The sequence below is a fragment of the Taudactylus pleione genome, unplaced genomic scaffold (assembly GCF_031769625.1).
Source record: "Taudactylus pleione unplaced genomic scaffold, aTauple2 ptg000604l, whole genome shotgun sequence".
NCBI classification, from domain to species: domain Eukaryota; kingdom Metazoa; phylum Chordata; class Amphibia; order Anura; family Myobatrachidae; genus Taudactylus; species Taudactylus pleione.
Window position 1 is genome coordinate 695,614 of NW_028285006.1, and position 22,506 is coordinate 718,119.

The 22,506-nt window shown below is 46.9% G+C and overlaps 1 protein-coding gene across 1 annotated transcript in view; it reads right to left on the reverse strand.

Annotated features, from left to right (window-relative positions):
• Positions 1-22,506, reverse strand: part of FOXJ3 (forkhead box J3) — a 170,170-nt gene that overhangs the window by 97,755 nt on the left and 49,909 nt on the right. The window contains exons 2-3 of the mRNA XM_088453966.1: positions 6,576-6,641; positions 2,695-3,144 (exon numbers count right to left, since the gene is read on the reverse strand). Coding sequence (XP_088310092.1) covers positions 2,695-3,018 — 324 coding nt within the window. The 5' untranslated portion in view covers positions 3,019-3,144; positions 6,576-6,641. The remainder of the gene's footprint in view (positions 1-2,694; positions 3,145-6,575; positions 6,642-22,506) is intronic.

Genomic DNA, 22,506 nt, shown 5'->3' on the forward strand with positions numbered 1-22,506 from the left:
GAGGACGCAGTCTGCATACGCTTGCCACAAGCAGTATGATTTGCTTGCCAATTCGGTTGTTTAATTTTTCACTAAAACGTAAAAAACATTGTTCTACAAATCTACTGTATAAAAATCTGATGACTCTGGTTGGACAGCTAAGTAGGAGGATGAGAGGGGGGGGCAATGAGGAAGGAGAGAGAAGTGAAGAACAGGAAAAGTAGGGAGGCAAAGGAAGGAGACGGCAGGCAATGAGAGAGGGTAAGGAAGGAGGAGAGTGTGCGCGCTGATGAAGGAGAGCAAAGATGGAGGGTAAGGAAGGAGGAGAGTATGGGCGCGCTGATGGAGGGCAAAGAGGGAGGGAAATGAAGGAGGAGAGGGCGGGCGCACTGAGGAAGGAGGGCAAAGGGGGGGAAAGGAAGGAGGAGAGGGTGGGCGCACTGAGGAAGGAGGGCAAAGAGGGAGGGTAAGTAAGGAGGTGAGGGTGGGCGCACTGAGGAAGGAGGGCAAAGAGGGAGGGAAAGGAAGGAGGAGAGGGTGGGCGCACTGAGGAAGGAGGGCAAAGAGGGGGGGAAAGGAAGGAGGAGAGGGTGGGCGCACTGAGGAAGGAGGGCAAAGAGGGAGGGTAAGTAAGGAGGTGAGGGTGGGCGCACTGAGGAAGGAGGGCAAAGAGGGAGGGAAATGAAGGAGAGGGCGGGTGCACTGAGGAAGGAGGGCAAAGAGGGAGGGAAAGGAAGGAGGAGAGGGTGGGCGCACTGAGGAAGGAGGGCAAAGAGGGGGGGAAAGGAAGGAGGAGAGGGTGGGCGCACTGAGGAAGGAGGGCAAAGAGGGAGGGTAAGTAAGGAGGTGAGGGTGGGCGCACTGAGGAAGGAGGGCAAAGAGGGAGGGAAATGAAGGAGAGGGCGGGTGCACTGAGGAAGGAGGGCAAAGAGGGAGGGAAAGGAAGGAGGAGAGGGTGGGCGCACTGAGGAAGGAGGGCAAAGAGGGGGGGAAAGGAAGGAGGAGAGGGTGGGCGCACTGAGGAAGGAGGGCAAAGAGGGAGGGAATGGAAGGCGTAGAGGATGGGCGCACTGAGGAAGGACGGCAAGGAGGGGGCGAAAGGAAGGAGGAGAGGGTGGGCGCACTGATGAAGGAGGGCAAAGAGGGAGGGTAAGGAAGCAGGAGATGGTGGGCGCACTGAGGAAGGAGGGCAAAGAGGGAGGGTAAGGAAGGAGGAGAGTATGGGCGCGCTGATGGAGGGCAAAGAGGGAGGGAAAGGAAGGAGGAGAGGGTGGGCGCACTGAGGAAGGAGGGCAAAGAGGGAGGGAAAGGAAGGAGGAGAGGGTGGGCGCACTGAGGAAGGAGGGCAAAGAGGGAGGGAAAGGAAGGAGGAGAGGGTGGGCGCACTGAGGAAGGAGGGCAAAGAGGGAGGGTAAGGAAGGAGGTGAGGGTGGGCGCACTGAGGAAGGAGGGCAAAGAGGGAGGGAAATGAAGGAGGAGAGGGCGGGAGCACTGATGAAGGAGGGCAAAGAGTGAGGGAAAGGAAGGAGGAGAGGGTGGGGGCGCACTGAGGAAGGAGGGCAAAGAGGGGGGGAAAGGAAGGAGGAGAGGGCGGGCGCACTGAGGAAGGAGAGGGCAGATAAGGAGGTAGGGAAAGGAAGGAGGAGAGGGCGGGTGCACTGAGGAAGGAGAGGGCAGATAAGGAGGTAGGGTAAGGAAGGAGGAGAGGGCGGGCGAGCACAGAGGGCAGTATTTCCATTTTACTCTCCAGTACAAAACAAAAGCTAAAAAAAACCTAAAACCTATGGTTAGGTTTAAAACTATATTAACCCCTGCAAACACAAGCTGGAAATATATAATTGTATCCTGGCCTGATAAACCAGCCACATGTGCATTTAGTCATGGTCATTCAACAAATACAGCACACATCTTGCCTTGAAAAAGGGACAAGGGAGTCCCGAAACGCGTTGGCAACCAGGAGGAAAAAGGGGACTGTGGACCAGGACGGCAAAAGCAGTGGCAGAGAGGACTAAGATAATCCGGACAACCTGTCTTCAAAATACTAACACCAATGCCCTTTTAAACCGATTATCTGGTAAAGCAGCCACCCTGGCAAAGTTTTATTCATTTATTTTACCATTGTCTTTATTATAATAAAATGTGCAGGTTTTGAAATATATGACACTGGTCGGTTCATTGACATGCTAATTATAACCACATAGGAGTGGTATGTATGTAATTTTAAGTGATTTATTTTCAAGACTTGTCCATCAGTTTCAAAGGTAGCGCCTAGTGACTACATTCACACCACAATTCATATGCTTTACCACTAAGGTCTGGGGTAGACCTAGAACGTCCTCATAGGCTGCTCTCCTTATGTTAGTGCAGCGCAGCTGTGCATCCCGAAACATATCCAACTATTAAACACAGCACACTGTTGCAGAGAATTAAAGAGCTGAAGCAAGCTGAATGGACCTGTGCATATAAAATTTAAGACAACTGTTCTATTTGCATCAATTTGACATTGCCAGCAGTATTCAGAGGTGTTAAATGTGTAAATAATATACAATACAGTGCTACGGGAACAGTTATTCAGCGCTTGTTTTACGCCAGATCACACAGAATTCTGTTAGGAAGCTCACAGATGCCTTATTTTTTATTTTATTTTTTTCTTAAGAACTGCATTACTACTGAACTTCAGACACAAGAGATCTGTGGTTTAGTTTTAGTCCTTACCTTCCAGCCGCTTCCGGCCTCCTTATAATAGGGGAAATTATCACAGATCCACTGGTAAATCTCACTAAGAGTCATTTTCTTTTTTGGCGAGCTATTGATTGCAAATGTAATGAGGCTGGCGTAACTGTATGGAGGCTTCCCGTCTTTGTGCTGTTGTACTTCTTCCTGGTCAAGTGTGGTGTTGGGGTCAATGAGGGCACTCTTCTTGGAGATCCCAGATCCATGGATATTCTGGGCAGAGTCAGTATTTTGAATGGCAGCTCTCACTGTGAGCTGGGGAAGCCAGTCCATTGAGGTGAGGCTGCTCTCCAGTTCTGAAGTCATTTTTTAGGTTTCAGTTTATAGATCTCTATATATTTATACGGTGTTTCCAGGTGGAAAAAACAAACGTAGAGACGTCCAGGTAACGTAACTTAGGATTTCCAAACGAAGAGGTGACCAATGTGTAATCTAAAAGAAGAAGAGAAAGTCCAGAAATGTTGACAACAATCAAAATATACTACTGGACCTAAAAACACAAAGTTCACACTATTGGTGAGATAGATCGATAATCACAATTTCATTGCAATCAGTTTCACTGATCATCAATGTCAATCTATTTGTGTATGCCACAGTGCATCAAGTAAGTTTTGCTGGGACAGCTACCCGAAATCCAGCTTTCTTGCAATGGGTTTCACTTACAGGTTTTGGACCCAGCTGCTGTAACGCGCATACTCTCCTGGCCTCTCTGCTATATAGTAGCCATTAGACTACAATGGATAATACCATCAAAGGATGGCATTATTTATCAGGTCCCAGCTCCAGAAAACAACGCTTGATACATTCAGCCAGAGCTCAACTATGGAGAATGCTGTACTGAGACACATACTGGGATCCAAAAGTGATGTGAAAAACCACAGAAAAAGATTTGATCACAAAATCACTTATACATATCACCCTGTCTAAAATTATTTAAATGAAGCTTTCACTCAAAACCAATGGTGCCTCAGTGGTATCACTACCTGTAGCTGCTAATTAATTCATAGGATGTGATTATTCCTTCTGCCCATCTATTCAATGTGTCTTAAGCATGTAGCATTTGATTGTATTTCCTATTTTGTATAATTGAATCAATCTGCAAAAACAGCTGTGCCTCCAGTTTGCAGGTTACATTTTTACATTTTTGTACTTCTCTCCATCTCACCAGTTACAAACCGCTTGTACAGGACAAAGCTAGAAACCAGTCAGTAGCCATTCCCTTTCATGTCTATGCCTCTTAGTGAAGCAGTGTACAAAGATGTACATTAGAGAGAGTTTATATCTTTCTCTCTTATGAACTGGCTTTGTTCCAAATATGTAAGCCACAGCCAAAAGCATAGATAGATATTCAAGTGTACAAAAATAAAACTAAAAAAAAAAATATTCCCTTGCCTATTTTGGAGAAATAAAAACAAAAGTTTTCCGTGCCGCATCTATATTTAGATTATTTGTTAATTCCAATAATCTTCTCTAGTCATGTTTTTGAGCCAATTCATAGTTTAGTGGGGATTTGAAGAGGACACAATTCCAAAGGAGAAGCAAAATTATATTTATTAGGTCATGGTAATTAAGCTGTAAAAAAAAAGGGATGATTCTAAACCTATCCTCTGGGAACACAGGGCCAGGCAAGAGATAAGCTACTGAATGTGGCCACAGGTACATTGAAATATTAACATAAATTCCTCATTAAAAATGCACTTTGTTAAGTGAAATTGCAATGAAAGATCTTGCTCACTAAATATTGTTATTAGAGTTACTGAGACATAGGATATTAACATCCCCAGCAGACTGACACAGCAGTGAGTTGTGGAGCCACTAGGACAGATGAAAGCCATGCAAAGTACGGTAGGTGGTGATTCTGCACAGACTTTGCATTCCTCTTACGATGGGCTCTACCTGGTTTGCCACTGCCCACACCACAAAAAGTAGTGACACACGTTAGTGTTTGGTGATCACCAGACCGGCGTAAACCCTACATTTTCATGTCCTGAAGTATCATCCCCATCCAAACTTCAATAAACTCAGAGGCACCCTCATTTGAGAGAGAGGGGAGCCCCCTGTTTTGAATGATGTGTCCACTTAGTGGTCACAATAACACCCTATACTAAATAGTCAGGATTACTGATGCTTAGATCTTCTCCATTCTGGCTTCAATAAACTCAGGGGCACCCTTCATTGTATGCTGATCTCTGAAGAGAAGAATGGGGGATATGTCTGAGCTTAGGCTACCTCTCAGGAAAACAAACTAAGAGTGTGGAATGGGTTGGGTTTTAGACAGTGGGATGCCGACGGACGGCTTCCTGTCCGTTGGTATGTTGACTGTATTCCTATGGAAGCAGCTTAAATGTGGGCGGTACATTCCCCACATTTATCCCTGAGGAAAGCCATTAAGTTGCAATGCTTTGGAACACACTATTCGAAAGGGTACTTCACCCAATTTATAATTCTAATCAAATTACTCCTCACTAGCAACTACGTGCATAGTGTAAGCTAACAGTACTCCATTCTCAGCACAGACCAGGAACAGAGCTGTGCATTTCACAGAGGAACACCACAAGCTACTCTGTGTGCCTTAAGACATACCAGGAAGGGACACATAGCTGAAAGGACAACACTCTATGCAGGGCACTTCACTTCTGGGAGTGGTGAGATTTAACTCAAACTGTAGGCATTTTATGGCCACTTATAGTGGGGACTACGCTACAACAGCCCCCATCAATCCATCCTTTAAGTTGGCAACCCCTCAGAATAGGACTCCGCATCAAGGGACAAGCCGCCAAACATGCCTGTACATTAAACTGTTCTATTCTACACTGCCCATTCTATTTAAAAAATGTAAATAAGTGACTTGCACCACTACACAGTCAGATTATCCGATTACTAGGTGTAGCAGTTCATTTATTTCATTTTCAAAATAGCAAGCTTTGTTTGGTAACCGTATTATTCCTACACATTTCAACCAACACAACACAGTAAGTGAGTTAGCATTACACACATGTTGCTGTATTTTTTTCATGAAGCATAATCCCTATTCCCTTGGAATTTAATTAGAGACGGCAAGTCATGGATGTTGCACGTTATTTCTGGGTCCTATGGGAGAAATCATTCTGAACCCCCCAAAAAGTGGCAAATAATATAACAGGACAGTGTAAAAGGTAATTATTATTCATTGGGAGGGGTGTACCTGGGGTACTGCAGTGGGTCCCAACAGTTTTTACTTAAAGTAAGGATTTTTTTTCGCTTAATTTGCAAACTAAAATTTGCAATTAACTCCCATGGAGACCAGTGTTAACTTATTGCAAATTTCTAATTGGATAGCAAAAGGTGTAGTCGCAGGTTTTTAAGCACATTTTCAGCAAACTCATGGCTCAATGGAATGGCCGCTAGGTGTTTAATTAAAAATGGCAAAAAAAAAAAAATGCATTAACTTTGAAAGTGTATATTATATTATGAAAACCTCTGTCAGGAATCCTGCTATTTGTGGTTTTAGGAAGGTGGATTAAGATCAAAGCAAGAACCACACGCAACTTCATGGTAAAGTGTAATAGGCAGAAGAGGAAAAGAGAAATACACGTGTTTGCTTTTAGTTTACTTTCTTGCAATTTCAATAAAACAAATTTTTGGCCATTTTCCGTAGAATTTCTTTGCCATGTAAAGACAGAAACGAACTGTATTTTTCAAAAAGTCAGCTGGAAAAAAGTATGACTCGTGCAGGTACAGTATATTATACAAAGAAATGTACAGATATTGCTGTTTCACCAGCCAAAAAAGGCTAAGTACAGGGGTGAGAAAAGCCTCTGCGGCAAAGGGTTAAGCACAGACAAAAAATATACATTGGAAAACATGGGGTAAAAAAACCTTACCTTGTGTGTGAGGTCACAAACGTGGAGCTCCGTTCATGTAAACCCATCTGGACAGACGTAAGCCAGCTAGAAAAAGAAAACAACATGTCATTTGGATGTAGTCTGACCTCAGAGGGTGACATTTTTAATTTTACCTCATGGAGCATAGATCATAAAGAACAAATGTTTTACGCCTTTCCTAAAGTTACCATTAAATGAATGACTTCATGAAATACTGCTGTTATCTGTACAAATAATATGTAAACCGTGATTTCTGAGGTCAACACTTCCCTGATTATTAAGGAAACAAGTACTGTGAGGATGACCTGCAGAAATCATTCACCCTGTACAAATGTCTTATACCATGAGATGGTAAGGTGAAGTTTAATTAATTCATTATTAGAAAATGTAAATTTAAATAATTAAATAAATGGAACGCCATACAAACAAATAACTTGTTCAATCTGAAGTTTACTGTATTGAGGGAAACTTCACCACTCACCCTTGGTGCCAGTGATCACCTTTACTAATAATAGGATTTTGGTACCTACCGGTAAATCCTTTTCTCTGATTCCACAGGGGACACTGGAGGTGCTTACGCTGGGGTATAGAGGCGTGGATAACTGGAGCTGGCACTTTAAATAATTTAAAAGTGTGAAGCTCCTCCCCCTCTATGCCCCATCAGCCCTCAGTTTAGAAAATGAAGACCGAGAGGAGATGGAGAACATGCAGAGTAAAAAGGAGAGAAGAACATGCAATAACTGAATCATACAATTACGGAACAAGCCTAACAGGCAGGCTAAGAGTGCGGAGGTGGGAGTCCAGTGTCCCCTGTGGAATCAGAGAAGGATTTACCGGTAGGCACCAAAATCCCATTTTCTCTTTCATCCAATAGGGCACACTGGAGGTGCTTATGCTGGGGTCGTCCAAAAGTTTTCCCCACAGGCGGGAGCGCTCTGCGGTACCTGCAGATCAAGGCGGCCAAAACGGGATGCCGAAGTAGCAAACGTATCTAATTTATAAAACCTGACAAACGTGTGAACTGAAGACCAAGTGGCCGCACGGCACAATTGTGACGTGGAGGCTCCTCTACCGGCCGCCCATGACACACCCACAGAACGTGTGAAATGAGCCGAAATGGAAGAAGGAGGCCGACGGTCGGCACTAGCATAAGCCAGATGAATAGTCAGCCGGATCCATCGTGCCAAAGTCTGCTTAGACGCTGGCCAACCCCTCTGAATAGTATCATAGAGGACAAAAAGCGACTCAGACTTACGGAGGGACGCTGTCCTGGCAACATAGATGCGAAGAGCCCTAACCACATCCAAGGTAGAACCACCACCAGAGTCCTCCACCAACGACGGTACCACAATAGGCTGATTGATATGGAAAGCCGACACAACCTTGGGAAGGAAGGCGGCTACCGTCCGGAGTTCCGCCCTATCAGTATGAAACGCAAGGTGAGGTGGCTTATAGGACAGAGCACCCAATTCCGAAACTCTATGAGCCAAAGCGAGAGCCAGGAGGAGGACTGTCTTCCAAGACAGGTACTTAAGATCAACCTCCTCCAAAAGGTTCAAACATGGGCGACTGAAGAAACAGAAGCACAAAGTTTAAGTCCCAGGGAGCTATCGGAGGTACAAAAGGAGGCTGCACGCGCAAGAGCCCCTGAAGAAATGTCTGCACCTCAGGAACGAGGGCCAATTTCCGTTGAAAGAAAAGGTGCAGAAACCTGCACCTTTAAAGTTCCAAGACGAAGGCCAGAATCCAGACCAGTCTGTAGGAAAAGCAGAAACCGGGACAACCGAAAAGTGCTAGACGGAAGACCCGGACTGGAACACCATGAGATATAAGAACGCCAGATGCAATGATAATGCGCAGCCGAAACCGGCTTCCTGGCGCGTAGCATAGTTGGAATAACCACGACTGATGCCTCTGCATTTTAGGATATCGGTTTCAAGAGTCACCCCGTTAAAAGCAGTTGCGCTAAGTTGGGGTGCACGAAAGGACCCTGCTGTAGAAGATCCGGGTGCAGAGGAAGTGGTCACAGATCATCTGGCAATAGGGACCAAAGGTCCGAGAACCAACTTCTCCAGGCCAGTTCGGAGCCACAAGAATTACAGAGGCTGACTCGTGTTTTATCCTTTTTAGAAGACGAGGGAGAAGCAGAATCGGAGGAAAAAGGTAAACGAAGTCTTAGATCCACGGACTTGTCAGAGCGTCTACTGCTTCTGCCTGCAGATCTCGAGTTCTTAACACGTATACTGGGAGCTGATGATTCAATCGTGACGCCATGAGGTCCGCCTGAGGACATCCCCACTAACATATCAGCATGTTGAACACGTCTGGATGAAGCTTCCATTCCCCAGGATGAATATCCTGTCGATTTAGATAATCTGCTTCCCAGTTATCCACACCCGAAATGAATACCGCCGACAGGATTACCGACTGGTTCTCGGCCCACCGGAGGATCTGAGTTACTTCTCGCATGGCCATGCGACTCAGAGTCCCTCCTTGGCGGTTGATGTAAGCGACGCGTTGTCGGACTGAACGCTTACCGGACGAGCCTTTAGAAACTCTGTTGCTTCTATCAGAGCATTGTAAATCCCTCTGAGTTCTAACACATTTATGGGCCACTTCTGTTCTGGAGGGGACCATCGACCCTGAAAGTGATAATCGAGGACTACTGCTCCCCATCCTCGAAGGCTGGCATCCGTTGTTACGATGATCCAGTCCAACACTCCGAATCTTCTGCCCGTTAAAAGATTGTTGGATTGTGTCCACCAGAGAAGGGACACTCTGTAACCGGGCTCAGACGGATCTGTCGATGTAGAAGCAGATGAGACCCTGACCCCTCTGCTAGCAGGTCCAGCTGAAACACCCTTGTGTGGAACCGGCCGAACTGTAGTGCCTCGAAGGCAGCTACCATCTTCCCCAAGAGACGCAGACAAAGAAGCAGGGGCACCTTCTTTGGTCTGAGGACCAGCTGAATTAACAATGGGATATCCCGGGCTTTGTCTATTGGAAGAAAAATCCTCTGTGATGCCGTATCCAAGATCACGCCCAGAAACAGAAGTTTCTGGGACGGATTGAGATTTGATTTCTTGAAGTTGATTATCCAACCGTGTTGGATTAGAGTGTGATATGTCAGTAAGGCATGATTTGAGAGAAAAGATACCGATGGAGCCTTGAGTAACAGGTCATCCAAATAAGGGATTATGGGCCTGATTCAGAGCCAGACGCAATTAGCGCTCGCTCGTCCTGAAAATAGGGGTGACTATTCAAATGAACCGTTCGATGTTTGCGGTCTGTTCACGCCTCTAGGTTTGAACAAGCGAACAAAACTTGCGGTCGTTTTTTGGGAAACTACGCCCCCTGGCCGCTTTCATCCTACGTCATGTCCGCTATTTATTAGATTAATTGAGTACATCGACCAGGGTATGAGCTGCTCGCTATTCTTGTGGTTGGTTTTTGCTACCACAATTATGCGAGCAATTCTGGCTATAAAATAACCCAGTGACGTGGTCAATGACGCTGCTGTTTTAATTATGCACACCCATAAAACGCCCGTTTTGACCTTTAAGCACGCCTGCGATCGGATCTCCATTCCCCGTTTTCAAGCACCTTCCCCTGTTACCACCCACATACGCCTCTTTCTGTCACTCAAATTATCAGGCATTCGCTATTTTGCAAGCACATGAATTTCGACCGCACTGACTGGTTCGCGCATGCGTATAACGATCCGTACGCATGCGCAGTTGGGCAAACATCGCTCGGAGCGAATGAGCGGCGGCTTACGAGCGGCTCTGAATCAGGCCCAATGTTCACTCTCGATGACCTAAGGAGGGCGATCAGGACTGACATGAGTTTGGTGAAGATGTGGGGAGCCGGGGATAACACGAACGGCAATGCCCGAAACAGATAATGATCTTTCAATATGGCGAAATGCAGAAAGGCCTGGTGTGGTCCCAAATGGGAACATGGAGATAGGCATCCTTGATATCCAAGGATAATAGGAACTCCCCTGGTTCCAAGCTCGCTATGACTGACTGCAGAAACTCCATTTTGAAACTATATATCTTCAGATATAGGTTCAAGGACTTGAGGTTTAAGATGGGCCTGACGGTTCTGTAGAGGTCTGGTTCCAAACTTGTTTAAAGTTTTGCAGACGGGATCCCACTAGAGAAGGTCCCAAGTGGGACGGAAGACCGTCATGCCACCTGTTTTTCTGCTGGTTTAGGCTCTGGTCTACGTGCAACAGTGTGTGGATGACCTCTACCTCTGCCGCCTCTAGGTTGCGTGGGAGCACCTCTGGCTCTACCACGAAAGAAATGTGGCGCACGAAAGGAATGAAACGAATGTCCATTGTAAGATCTTCTGGGAGCCGGAGCAGTCAATGGAAAGAAGGAAGACTTACCCCCTGTGGCCTTGGATGTCCATTTGTCTAATTCTGGGCCAAACAGCATATTGCCAGGGAATGGTATAACCTCCACCCCACGCTTGGATTCTGCGTCCGCTTGCCAAGCGCGCAACCAGAAGAGGGCTTTGCGGCCCGAAATAGCAGAAGCAGATATGCGAGCACTAATCTATAAACGATAATATCTTTTGAAGCTTCTCCCAGGTAAACTGCAGACTCACGGATGTGTTCTGCTAGTAGATGTAACTCTGCTCTGGAGGTACCAGAGTCCAAACCGGTAATCAACTGGTCAGCCGAGCAAACCACAGCCTTGTTAACCAAAGCGGTAACAAGGGTGGGTCTAAGTTGAGCACCCGCTGCGGTATAAATAGATCTTAGCGTTGTGTCCAACTTACGATCCGAAGGATCTTTTAGTACTGTAGCACCCGGTACTGTGAGTGCTGTGTTCTTAGGGAGATGGGAGACGGACGCATCTACTGGAGGGGGTGTTTCCCACTTTTCCATCATGGATGATGGAAAAGGATAGCTAGACGAAAACCGGCGTGGAATCTGGAACCATTTATCCGGTTGTTTCCAGGCCACTGAGAGCTGCTGTTGAAGTTGCTGTGAGAACGGAAAAACAGCTGAGCTCTTTGGATGTTCATGAAATAGTTCACACTCCAGGGATGCAGGAATTATATCCTCGGGTAAATACAGGGTTTTTCTGACCGCCAAAATTAGAGATTCCACCACAGGAGAGGTGGACTCTAACTCCTGAGGGGAACTGTCCTGTAACGCTTCCTCCAATTACCCTTCTTCGGTATTCTCCGTAGCGAGGATTTCTTGTCCGACTCCTCTGACTGGAGAACAGTCGCCAGAGTACGCTTTTGTGTCGGTCTTTGCTAGGTCGTGGAGGGTGCAGATGCCACTGTACCCATAACCTGTACCAGGGTGTCTAGAGACTCAGTTAAACCAGCCATCCAGGGAGGCTGAGACTTACGTGCTTCAGCTAACTCTGACGTTAAATCAGTCATTACTCCTACCATGTCAGCGGCCCATGTAGGCGCAGGTGAGGCAGTAATAGCCATAGGTGGATCTATTGCTATACAAGAATCACATAACGTGGACCCATCGGCATACGGCTTGTTTAGTATGTTGTTACACTTAGAACAGACAAACATCTTTTGATCTGCTTTTGTTCTGTTTGTTTGACATGGGTACACAGAGGGACAGAGTATAAACAGACGTAATGAAACAGAAGGCTGGTTTGGGACACAGAGGAGGAGATACACCCCACTCCCTTCCCACAGATCAGATTCCCTGCACTTACATCCCAGTGTATTATGCACAGCCTCTGTACCAGAGCCTTCTGTGCTTTGTTAACTTGTAGCTGCACTCTGCAGCCTTCTGTAGGTATGCTGCACACTTCCTGTATAAGGGAGATATGCAGGCATTCAATAGTTAAAAAAAGGCAGCCACACTGTTTTCTACAGCCGCTTGCTGCGTATAGACGAGAGCGCCCGCACTGATTAGGCTCCGCCCCCTTCTTCATGCCCTAAGGCAGGGGTCTTCAAACTTGGCCCTCCAGATGCTGTGGAACTACACATCCCAGCATGCACTGCACATAGTTTTAGCATGCTGTTATATCAAAAAGGTGGCAGTGCATGCTGGGATGTGTAGTTCCACAGCAGCTGGAGGGCCAAGTTTGAAAACCCCTGCCCTAAGGGATCCAATTATGGGTGCTATGTGGCCATTACCTCCCCCTCCGCGCTACACTGCGTGTATCAGAGGGGAGAAGCAGGGAGCCGCGTGTACACGGCGCTTACCTAACAGCGCAGTGTAGCGCCGACAGCGGGACGGGAGCCACGTGTAGCGCTATTAAACTGCGCTATGCACATACTACCACAGCGCAGACATGCTGTGTTAGCGCCGGACACCGGGGCAGGAGCCCGGGGATGTGCAGCTTGATACTCACTGCGTGCCCCCTGAAGTCTCTCTCGACAGTGCAGCACAGTCTTCTCTTCTTCTGTGTGAAGACTTGCTGTGGCGGTAAGGAGCTGTCAAGTGCTTTCTCAATAAGCCCTGTGCACTCCTTCCTGATGTTTTCTAAAACACCAGGGCGCCAGGTACCCGGACCCCACCTTATAGATAGGTGGTGAAGGGAGCCTAAGTTGGAATGTAAAAGATGTTCATAAAATAATAAAGTATTAAAATAAAATCAATTGTATCGCTGGATCACAGCATATAGTGACCAGCTCCTAGGCACATTTTCTAAACTGAGGGCTGATGGGGCATAGAGGGGGAGGAGCTTCACACATCTAAATTATTTAAAGTGCCAGCTCCAGTTATCCACGCCTCTATACCCCACGTAAGCACCTCCAGTGTCCCCTAGTGGATGAAAGAGAAAACAAAGGAGTTTGTATAGTTCTATTAACAAGCAGTGTGACCTAATGTCTAGCAGCATAGTGAATGCAGCTCAGTAAAACCATGTGATCACACCTTAAAATGCACTGATGTCACACGTGACAAATCTATCTTAGCTCTACTTCATGAAAGCAGAAAACATTGGGGGTATCATGGTAGGAATTTCTGTATGTTGCTCATGAAGGTTACAAGACTGAAAATATTCTAGTACAGGTGTACAGAATTATTTATAATTCAGGAGCCATCTGTCCAGCCCTGTTCTAAAGGCTCTTCAAGTTTTATAATTATGTGTCACCTTTACTACCTCAATCAAACATTTTCTCCTGAAGACACAGAAACTGCAATGAGACAACATGCACTTTTTTAACTCATGCACATACTGTATGTTAAAATGGGTGTGGTAGAACAGATAGAAAGTAATTAGATAGACAATGTCTAGGTAGATGTTAGATAGTGAATAGTTAGACAAGGACAAAAAGGTCGACAGGGACAAAAGTTAGACACACTAAAGTTTCGACATGTAAGAAGGTCAACAGGTACAAAAGGTCGACAGGGTCAAAAGTTCGACATGAAAATGTTCGACACATTTTTATTTTTTTTAGCCCTAATCTTCACCCTAACCCTCCATCCTGGTGCCTAACCCTAACCATGGGCGTAAGTGTCTAACCCCATCAAACAAAGAAAAAATTGTGTCGAACTTTTGACCCCGACGACCTTCTTACATGTCGAACTTTAGTGTGTCTAACTTTTGTCCCAATCTAACTTTTGAATGTCTAAGATCTGGTATCCATCTACAGTCCGGAACCCTTATAAAATATACCCTCACCATAGGCTCCTACCCAAACATGTCATAATTCTGCGACAGTCCATATTTTTGTTATCCAGAAAGAAGTTTGAAAAATATTTTTTCTATTGGTTTTTTTTTTATTTTTCAGAAATATACATATCTGCAGTGGTTGTAGCATTGTCAACCCATTAAAACTATTTAAAGGGACAGTAACCTCAAAATTACTCTTGATTACACACAGAAAAGGACCTCTCCGCTCCATCTTTCTAAACAAATATCTGATAAGAAAATAAAGTACTTCTACCTGCAATATCGAAGGATGGTGGGGTAGAGTACCTGTGGAACCGCAGTGAATGAAAGTGTAAAGCTCAGTCTGTAGAGTCTTCCATTACTTGGCCTGATTCAGACCCGTTCGCACGCTGCCGTCAGCAGCCAAAGAATGCAAATCCCGCAATTGCTAGCAAGACACTAGCACGCCCACTATGTCTTGCCGTGTGATCGCGGTATGTATTTAGACACCCACCAGCCTGTCACAAGACGCCCACTTTCTCTTAGTAACATACATCATATCGAGGAAGTGTATTAAACAATCGGTTACATCAGACCCGTACGCAGCACTTGTGGCTGATCATACTCTACCGCAAGCACTGCAAGTGCTGTAATGTGCAATTCAGCCATGTGACGTGTATGAGGACACTGCGTATTAATTATGTACGCCCCTGAAACGGTGCTCAGATGAACAGACACACCTGCGTTCGCACCACCACACCCCCATTCCAATCGACCACCCCGTCACCGCCCACACACGGCACGACCTGTCACTCATTCTAGCAGGGAGTCTGTATACAGGGTGCGAACGCTTCCCGATCCCATGGACTAGTTCGCACACGCACACTGCGTCTTGTACGCATGCGCAGTTTTCAACCATCGACAGGTTGCGTTCGAACGCAGCCTAGTGAACGGGTCTGAATTAGACCCACTATCCAGATATGCTAGTAATAGAATAATCTGACATGTCAATACACTGCTGGGGTAGTGCGGTGTATTCTAAGTGATCCTACATTTTATCAGTGGTTCCATGTACCTGCTTTTCTGTTTACCCAAAAATCTAAAAAGAGATACTGAACACACACACACTAAATAAAAGGTGCCATAATATTTGGAATGCATCATACATTCCACCAGGGTGATAAAATGCCACAATATTTCTTAACTAGCACATTTAAGGTAAGTAATGAAAACCGGTGTAGGTTTTTCTCTTCATTTCAATGCACAAATTAATTTCAGTGGGCTTATTTGCACATCTGTGTAAATTCCATTGAAACAAATGGATCCATTAATTTTAATGCTTTTAAAAAAATTTTACTTTTATCTCACTCATCTTAGTGGTTTCAAACTCACTGTGGGTGTATGAAACCAGAAACAACATTTTAGGTGATTTCCACAGTGATTTACTACAGCAATATGTCATAGGTTCGCTTATTCTTTTTGCAAATTGGGGGTCTGATCTCCAGTTTGCCACAAGCTAATAAACTGTGTGTTCTATGGACACACTCATTCTAATTTCAAAATATGATTTGATGCTACTAAACTTGGTGTGAGGTGTACCTGTCCCTCCTTCCCCTCATTCCTTCCTCTCCTTGTTTATACAATCATAAAATGTAGAGGAAATGATTGTGATTGTTTATTTGAGGTCATTTATTCCTGCTGTTTTTATCTGTATCCTTTTACAAATAAAGAATTGAAAAAAATATATATAAATTTGATGCTTCTTCAAAAAGACAGTAGGTGGACATAAAATATTATATTGTCTGCCAATGAACTGTAGAGCAAGCAAATAAACTTGAACTAGACAATTCATTTGTTTTCCAAATTATCTTACTTACTGCTGTGCTTCTTTTATCCAGACAGAGTTGTTGACTTCCATTACCCTTGGACATGACACTGCTTTACAGTGCCAATTACAAAGGTTACAGAATTACCCAGAGAGCAGCTCTATGCTGCATCCAAGGGCAATACAAATAAAACTACTCTGACTATTTAAATAAAAGGCAAAGCCAGCAAAAAGAGAAAGTAATGCACAAATAGTCTGATTCTATCAGCTGAAATTACTTTTTTTCGCAGTATATCGACAAGCACAAAAGTTATCATTTTCATGTCTCAGGATAGAGACATTCTGATATTACAGGAAAAAATGTCTCTGTGCCAGATGTTTGTGCATGATTGATGACTACAAATAACAGGATACTTGTGTAGCGAGAAAGAAAATATTTAGCACTTCATCTGCTGCTGAACTACATGTGCCATTAGCTCCATCAGTCAGAACTTTAACAATTGCAATGGTTATCTTGCAGCACCTTATAGGATCACTATATTCACCTAAGACAAAGATACACAAAGGGGACTAGTTCACTTTAAAAATAGGCGTCTGCTTTACAACTTAAGCACCATGGACACACTATGGACTACCTGGGACCTTTAAAAATAGCTGACACAGAGATTCTTTTGACTTGTACAGTGACTCATCATCATCTGGAGTTTCTCTCATGAGTCACCGCAGCGTGTTCTCCCCAGCAGCATGGAGGGGTCAGCGCTGCGTGTTCTCCCTAGCAGCATGGACTGGGGTCAGCGCGGCGTGTTCTCCCCAGCAGCATGGAGGGGTCAGCGCGGCGTGTTCTCCCCAGCAGCATGGAGGGGTCAGCGCTGCGTGTTCTCCCCAGCAGCATGGAGGGGTCAGCGCTGCGTGTTCTCCCCAGCAGCATGGAGGGGTCAGCGCTGCGTGTTCTCCCCAGCAGCATGGAGGGGGCAGCGCTGCGTGTTCTCCCCAGCAGCATGGAGGGGGCAGCGCTGCGTGTTCTCCCCAGCAGCATGGAGGGGGGCAGCGCTGCGTGTTCTCCCCAGCAGCATGGAGGGGGGCAGCGCTGCGTGTTCTCCCCAGCAGCATGGAGGGGGGCAGCGCTGCGTGTTCTCCCCAGCAGCATGGAGGGGGGCAGCGCTGCGTGTTCTCCCCAGCAGCATGGAGGGGGGCAGCGCTGCGTGTTCTCCCCAGCAGCATGGAGGGGGGCAGCGCTGCGTGTTCTCCCCAGCAGCATGGAGGGGTCAGCGCGGCGTGTTCTCCCCAGCAGCATGGAGGGGTCAGCGCGGCGTGTTCTCCCCAGCAGCATGGAGGGGTCAGCGCGGCGTGTTCTCCCCAGCAGCATGGAGGGGTCAGCGCGGCGTGTTCTCCCCAGCAGCATGGAGGGGTCAGCGCTGCGTGTTCTCCCCAGCAGCATGGAGGGGTCAGCGCTGCGTGTTCTCCCCAGCAGCATGGAGGGGTCAGCGCTGCGTGTTCTCCCCAGCAGCATGGAGGGGTCAGCGCTGCGTGTTCTCCCCAGCAGCATGGAGGGGTCAGCGCGGCGTGTTCTCCCCAGCAGCATGGAGGGGTCAGCGCGGCGTGTTCTCCCCAGCAGCATGGAGGGGTCAGCGCGGCGTGTTCTCCCCAGCAGCATGGAGGGGTCAGCGCGGCGTGTTCTCCCCAGCAGCATGGAGGGGTCAGCGCTGCGTGTTCTCCCCAGCAGCATGGAGGGGTCAGCGCTGCGTGTTCTCCCAGCAGCATGGAGGGGGGCAGCGCTGCGTGTTCTCCCAGCAGCATGGAGGGGGGCAGCGCTGCGTGTTCTCCCAGCAGCATGGAGGGGGGCAGCGCTGCGTGTTCTCCCAGCAGCATGGAGGGGGGCAGCGCTGCGTGTTCTCCCAGCAGCATGGAGGGGGGCAGCGCTGCGTGTTCTCCCAGCAGCATGGAGGGGGGCAGCGCTGCGTGTTCTCCCAGCAGCATGGAGGGGTCAGCGCTGCGTGTTCTCCCCAGCAGCATGGAGGGGGGCAGCGCTGCGTGTTCTCCCCAGCAGCATGGAGGGGGGCAGCGCTGCGTGTTCTCCCCAGCAGCATGGAGGGGTCAGCGCTGCGTGTTCTCCCAGCAGCATGGAGGGGGGCAGCGCTGCGTGTTCTCCCAGCAGCATGGAGGGGGGCAGCGCTGCGTGTTCTCCCAGCAGCATGGAGGGGGGCAGCGCTGCGTGTTCTCCCAGCAGCATGGAGGGGGGCAGCGCTGCGTGTTCTCCCAGCAGCATGGAGGGGGGCAGCGCTGCGTGTTCTCCCCAGCAGCATGGAGGGGTCAGCGCTGCGTGTTCTCCCAGCAGCATGGAGGGGGTCAGCGCTGCGTGTTCTCCCAGCAGCATGGAGGGGGGCAGCGCTGCGTGTTCTCCCAGCAGCATGGAGGGGGGCAGCGCTGCGTGTTCTCCCAGCAGCATGGAGGGGGGCAGCGCTGAGTGTTCTCCCAGCAGCATGGAGGGGGGCAGCGCTGAGTGTTCTCCCAGCAGCATGGAGGGGGGCAGCGCTGAGTGTTCTCCCAGCAGCATACATCTATATATTCAATATAGGGGGTTGAGATTCAATTAGCCACAAGTTTGCTAAAAATGGGTTGAAAACATTTTGCTATTCAATTAGAAATCTGCATTAAGGTCCTGATTCAGAGTTGCACGCTTTTTCAAAGATTTTGCAGTTGAGCGATTATCGGTCGTCTGTGCAAGCGCCTGAGTCGCAATGAACATATGTACATTACTGTAGTCACTTGCAACAACTATTTATTTGCAGTGTGATTGACAGTCAAAAAATGTTGGCTACAACTGCATGTGTGTCGCAAACGTTTCGGGGGCGTGTCACATCCTGCATCTGCGAGCCCATACGCAGTAAACATAGCTCCGGTGTCTCAGCTCCTGCGCTAATTCTTTGCGACCATAGAATTACTCAGTACTGCCATCATCAAATTATCTGTGACCGATGCTTGGATGTGCAAAGGCCGGCAGGCCAGTATTTGCAATTCAGTTACATAAAGTCATGCAGAAATGTCTGGCTTTAGATATTGGAGGCATCAGTTGGCTCAGTGGGTTAAGTTCATGACCTAAACCATCAAGGTGGTGTTCGGAAATCCTGTCCCAGGAGCAGAAAGTCTAACAGACATAGGATTTTAATCCAATTGGTTAATAAAAAGACCAGAAATAAGTCACAAACCCCTTTAAATGTAAAGGATCTAAACACAAGACTGCAAGTAAACATATGCAGAATCTAGATGGTTATAGGGATTATTCCCTATTTAGAGGTTTGTGCTTTGGATGCTCTTAGGCCAGAGATGGGGACCCTCAGGCCTGGGGGCCGTATAAGGCCCGCGGAATCATTTGGGCTGGCCCTCTGAGCTTTTTTCTGCTAGCCTCATCTGGCTAAAAAAGGGGTGTCCTAGAATGGCACCCTGCAGCCAGAATCTATGCAGCAGTGCCGCCTGGAGCGTCCTTAAGACACTTCACACAGTCATACCGCTGCCCTTACAGCACCCCAGAGCATCCTCAGGATGCTCCAGGCATTGCTGTAATCACCGGCGATTGCGGCCCCACCCCTGTGTGATGTCACACGGAGGGTGCGTGGCCTGCACCATGCCCGAAAATTATGTTATATATATCAAAATGGCCCTCAACAGAAAAAAGGTTCACCACTCCTGTCTTAGGCTGATCTGCTAAGGGCAGTGGACATTCAACAGTTCCATGGCTTAGTTATCATTTGGCAATAGACCAAGATGATTCTCAGTCAGCATATTCGATTTTTAAGTTGTGGGTTTAATACCCAGCTATCTTGACAATAGATAGGATCAAAATCTAGTTGTGTTCCCATTCGAAGCAGTCCAGTATGCAAGACTGCATTCCAGGATGTCCCCTTAAATGTTCTAAAGCTTGGTTGCTGTCAACAATAAGCTATCTGTGCAATGCATCATCCTTCCACTAGAAACAAGGCAGTCTCTAAGATGGTGGGTTAGAAGGACAGGCGAGTTATCACAGCGAGGCCAGTCTTCAAGGATGGCAGCCTGGTAATATGAACTATTATTTTCAGGGACTCTACTAGTCCAGAAGATCTATAGCCTCATCACACTGTACATGCCCAATTTAGCTCATCTTGGTAGCTATGCAGTGTTGGACTGGTTAATACTTGGATGGGAGACCATCTGGTAATACCAGATGCTTTAAGTAGGAAATTAGGGTTTTCAATCAATGTGCTAGAAGAGCAGTTCTAAAAACATTGAAGAAAGCACAATCTCTTATTTAGGGAAGGCCTCTAAGGATTCAGTCAGACAGCGCTACAGCAAGTAGCATACATTTCAGCAAGTAGCATAATTAGTCACGGAGGGACAAGAGGTTCCTGGCGATGAGTGAATCTGTTCAGATATTAGCTTGGGCAGACATTCAGATTTCAGCATTATCCGCTGTCTTTATTCCATGAACTTATCATGGATCCTGTGTGCATTCACCGAAAACAGATGATTTTTTGGGCAAATAAAACGGGATCTAAATTGAATTGCCCGAAGGCAATTCAATTGTTAAAATCCCATTTTAGTTGCCCAAAGAATTATCTGGTCTAATTGAATACCCCCTTAAATTTATAAAGTCAACTGTAGCAATTCTTTATTATGGTTATCACTACAACCAAATATGGCATTGTGGAAACGGCATGCTAGCCAAAAACCCTGGAGAGGGAGGGCTAAATACAATGTTGGGAAAAAAATACGGTATTTCACATAACTGATCTTAATAAAAAAAAAAGAAAAAAAGACATTGGATGAGACCTTGCATAAAGAGCCACCAAACGCAAACTCCGATGTTGATTTAAACCACTGAGCAGAGTTCTGCACACCTGCCACGGCTTCCTGAAATAAGGAAGAGCCCCAGAGAGAGAATGTCTGATGGATAAACTCTAAAGGGATTTTTGGCTGATTGGTCACTTTGTTAGTTTGTCATGCATTTTCTGCCAGGATAGGGACTTATTCAGAGTTAAGAGAAAAGCAAAACAAAATTAAAATTTGTACTCACCGTAAAATCTCTTCCTTGGAGTCCATCTGCGGGACGCCATTACTTTTGAGTTATGCATAGTGAGGTGAGGAGTGGGACACTAACACCCCTTTGTGGCTGCTAGTCAGGCTGCTGTGGTGCAGGAGGTTAGGCAGGCTAGCGATGGTTTCATGTGCTATCTCTTTCTGCAGGGCGCTGACAAATGACATCATCTGCCAGTGCCCCAGAAGCTTAAATCAGCGTCTTTCGGAGCTAGCCGGGTCAAATAATCCGGCTATCTCCCGTTTACACCAACGCATGACCCGGGACCAACCAGTTTTCAACCCTGCTCTCAACCAAAGTAAGATTACCAAGTAAATCATCCCGGGTTATTTTTTTTTGATCCATTCACACAGAGGCCCGACCCGGCAATAACCGGGTTATTTGGTTGGTGTAAAAGGGGTATAACTACTGGAAACTGGCTCCTGCCCCCTATATAACCCCTCCCCTTCCACGATAAGTTCAGTCGATGTTTAACAAAGCCGGAGAAAAACCCACAGAAGAACTGAGAAACCAACAGGTGTCTAGCATGAAGCTAAACAAGGCAGGGATCCTGGCATTCCCCAGATGAACTCCAAGGAAGAGATTTTACAAGGAGTAGAAATAGAATTTACTTTTCCATCTATTTGGGGGATACCATTGCTTCTGGGATATAGCAAAGCAAGCCAATTAAGGGGGGGGGGGGGGAGCATCGGTAGCGACCGCTCTAAGCTGCTCAACCGAGGCACCATGCCGTACAGCCCAAGAAGCCCTGACAGCACGAGTCGAGTGGGCTTGAATTGAGGCCGGAACCATCACATTTGAGGACAAACATGCCTGCCGAATAGCAGAAGTGACCCATCTAGTGATGGATCCTTTTTGAGGCTGGCCAGCCTCTTTTTGGTGAATCATTCAACACCAACAGGGAATCTGTACGCCTGCAAAGATGCAGTACAGTCCAAGTAAATGTGTAACGCACGTACTACATCCAACAGTGCTAAGAAAGGAGCTTCACTAGTCACTGAGTCCTGGCGAATAGCTGGACAATAACCTGGGTAATGTGGAAAGCTGATAGCACCTTCGGAAGAAAGGAAGGTCTAGTGTGTCACACTACCCTATCCACTTGAAAAATGAGAAGCAGAGATATAAGAAAGAGCCGCTAACTCAGACAGTCTTCTGGCCGAGGCAATGGCCAAAAGGAAAACAGCTTTCAAAGTGAGTTATCGCAATTATACAGATTCCAAAGGCTCAAACTGTGCCTTTTGAAGTGCCTCCAAAACTAAACCAAGAAGGAACCGGCGGGACATAAGAAGGCTGTATACGAAGAACCCCCTGCAAGAAGGTCTGAACTTCAGGAATGTAGGCCAATTTTCTCTGAAACAGGATCAACGGGGCCAAAATTTGACCCTTAAGAGAGGACAATCTAAGACTCTTAACCAACCCTTCTTGAAGAAAAGACAAGAGACA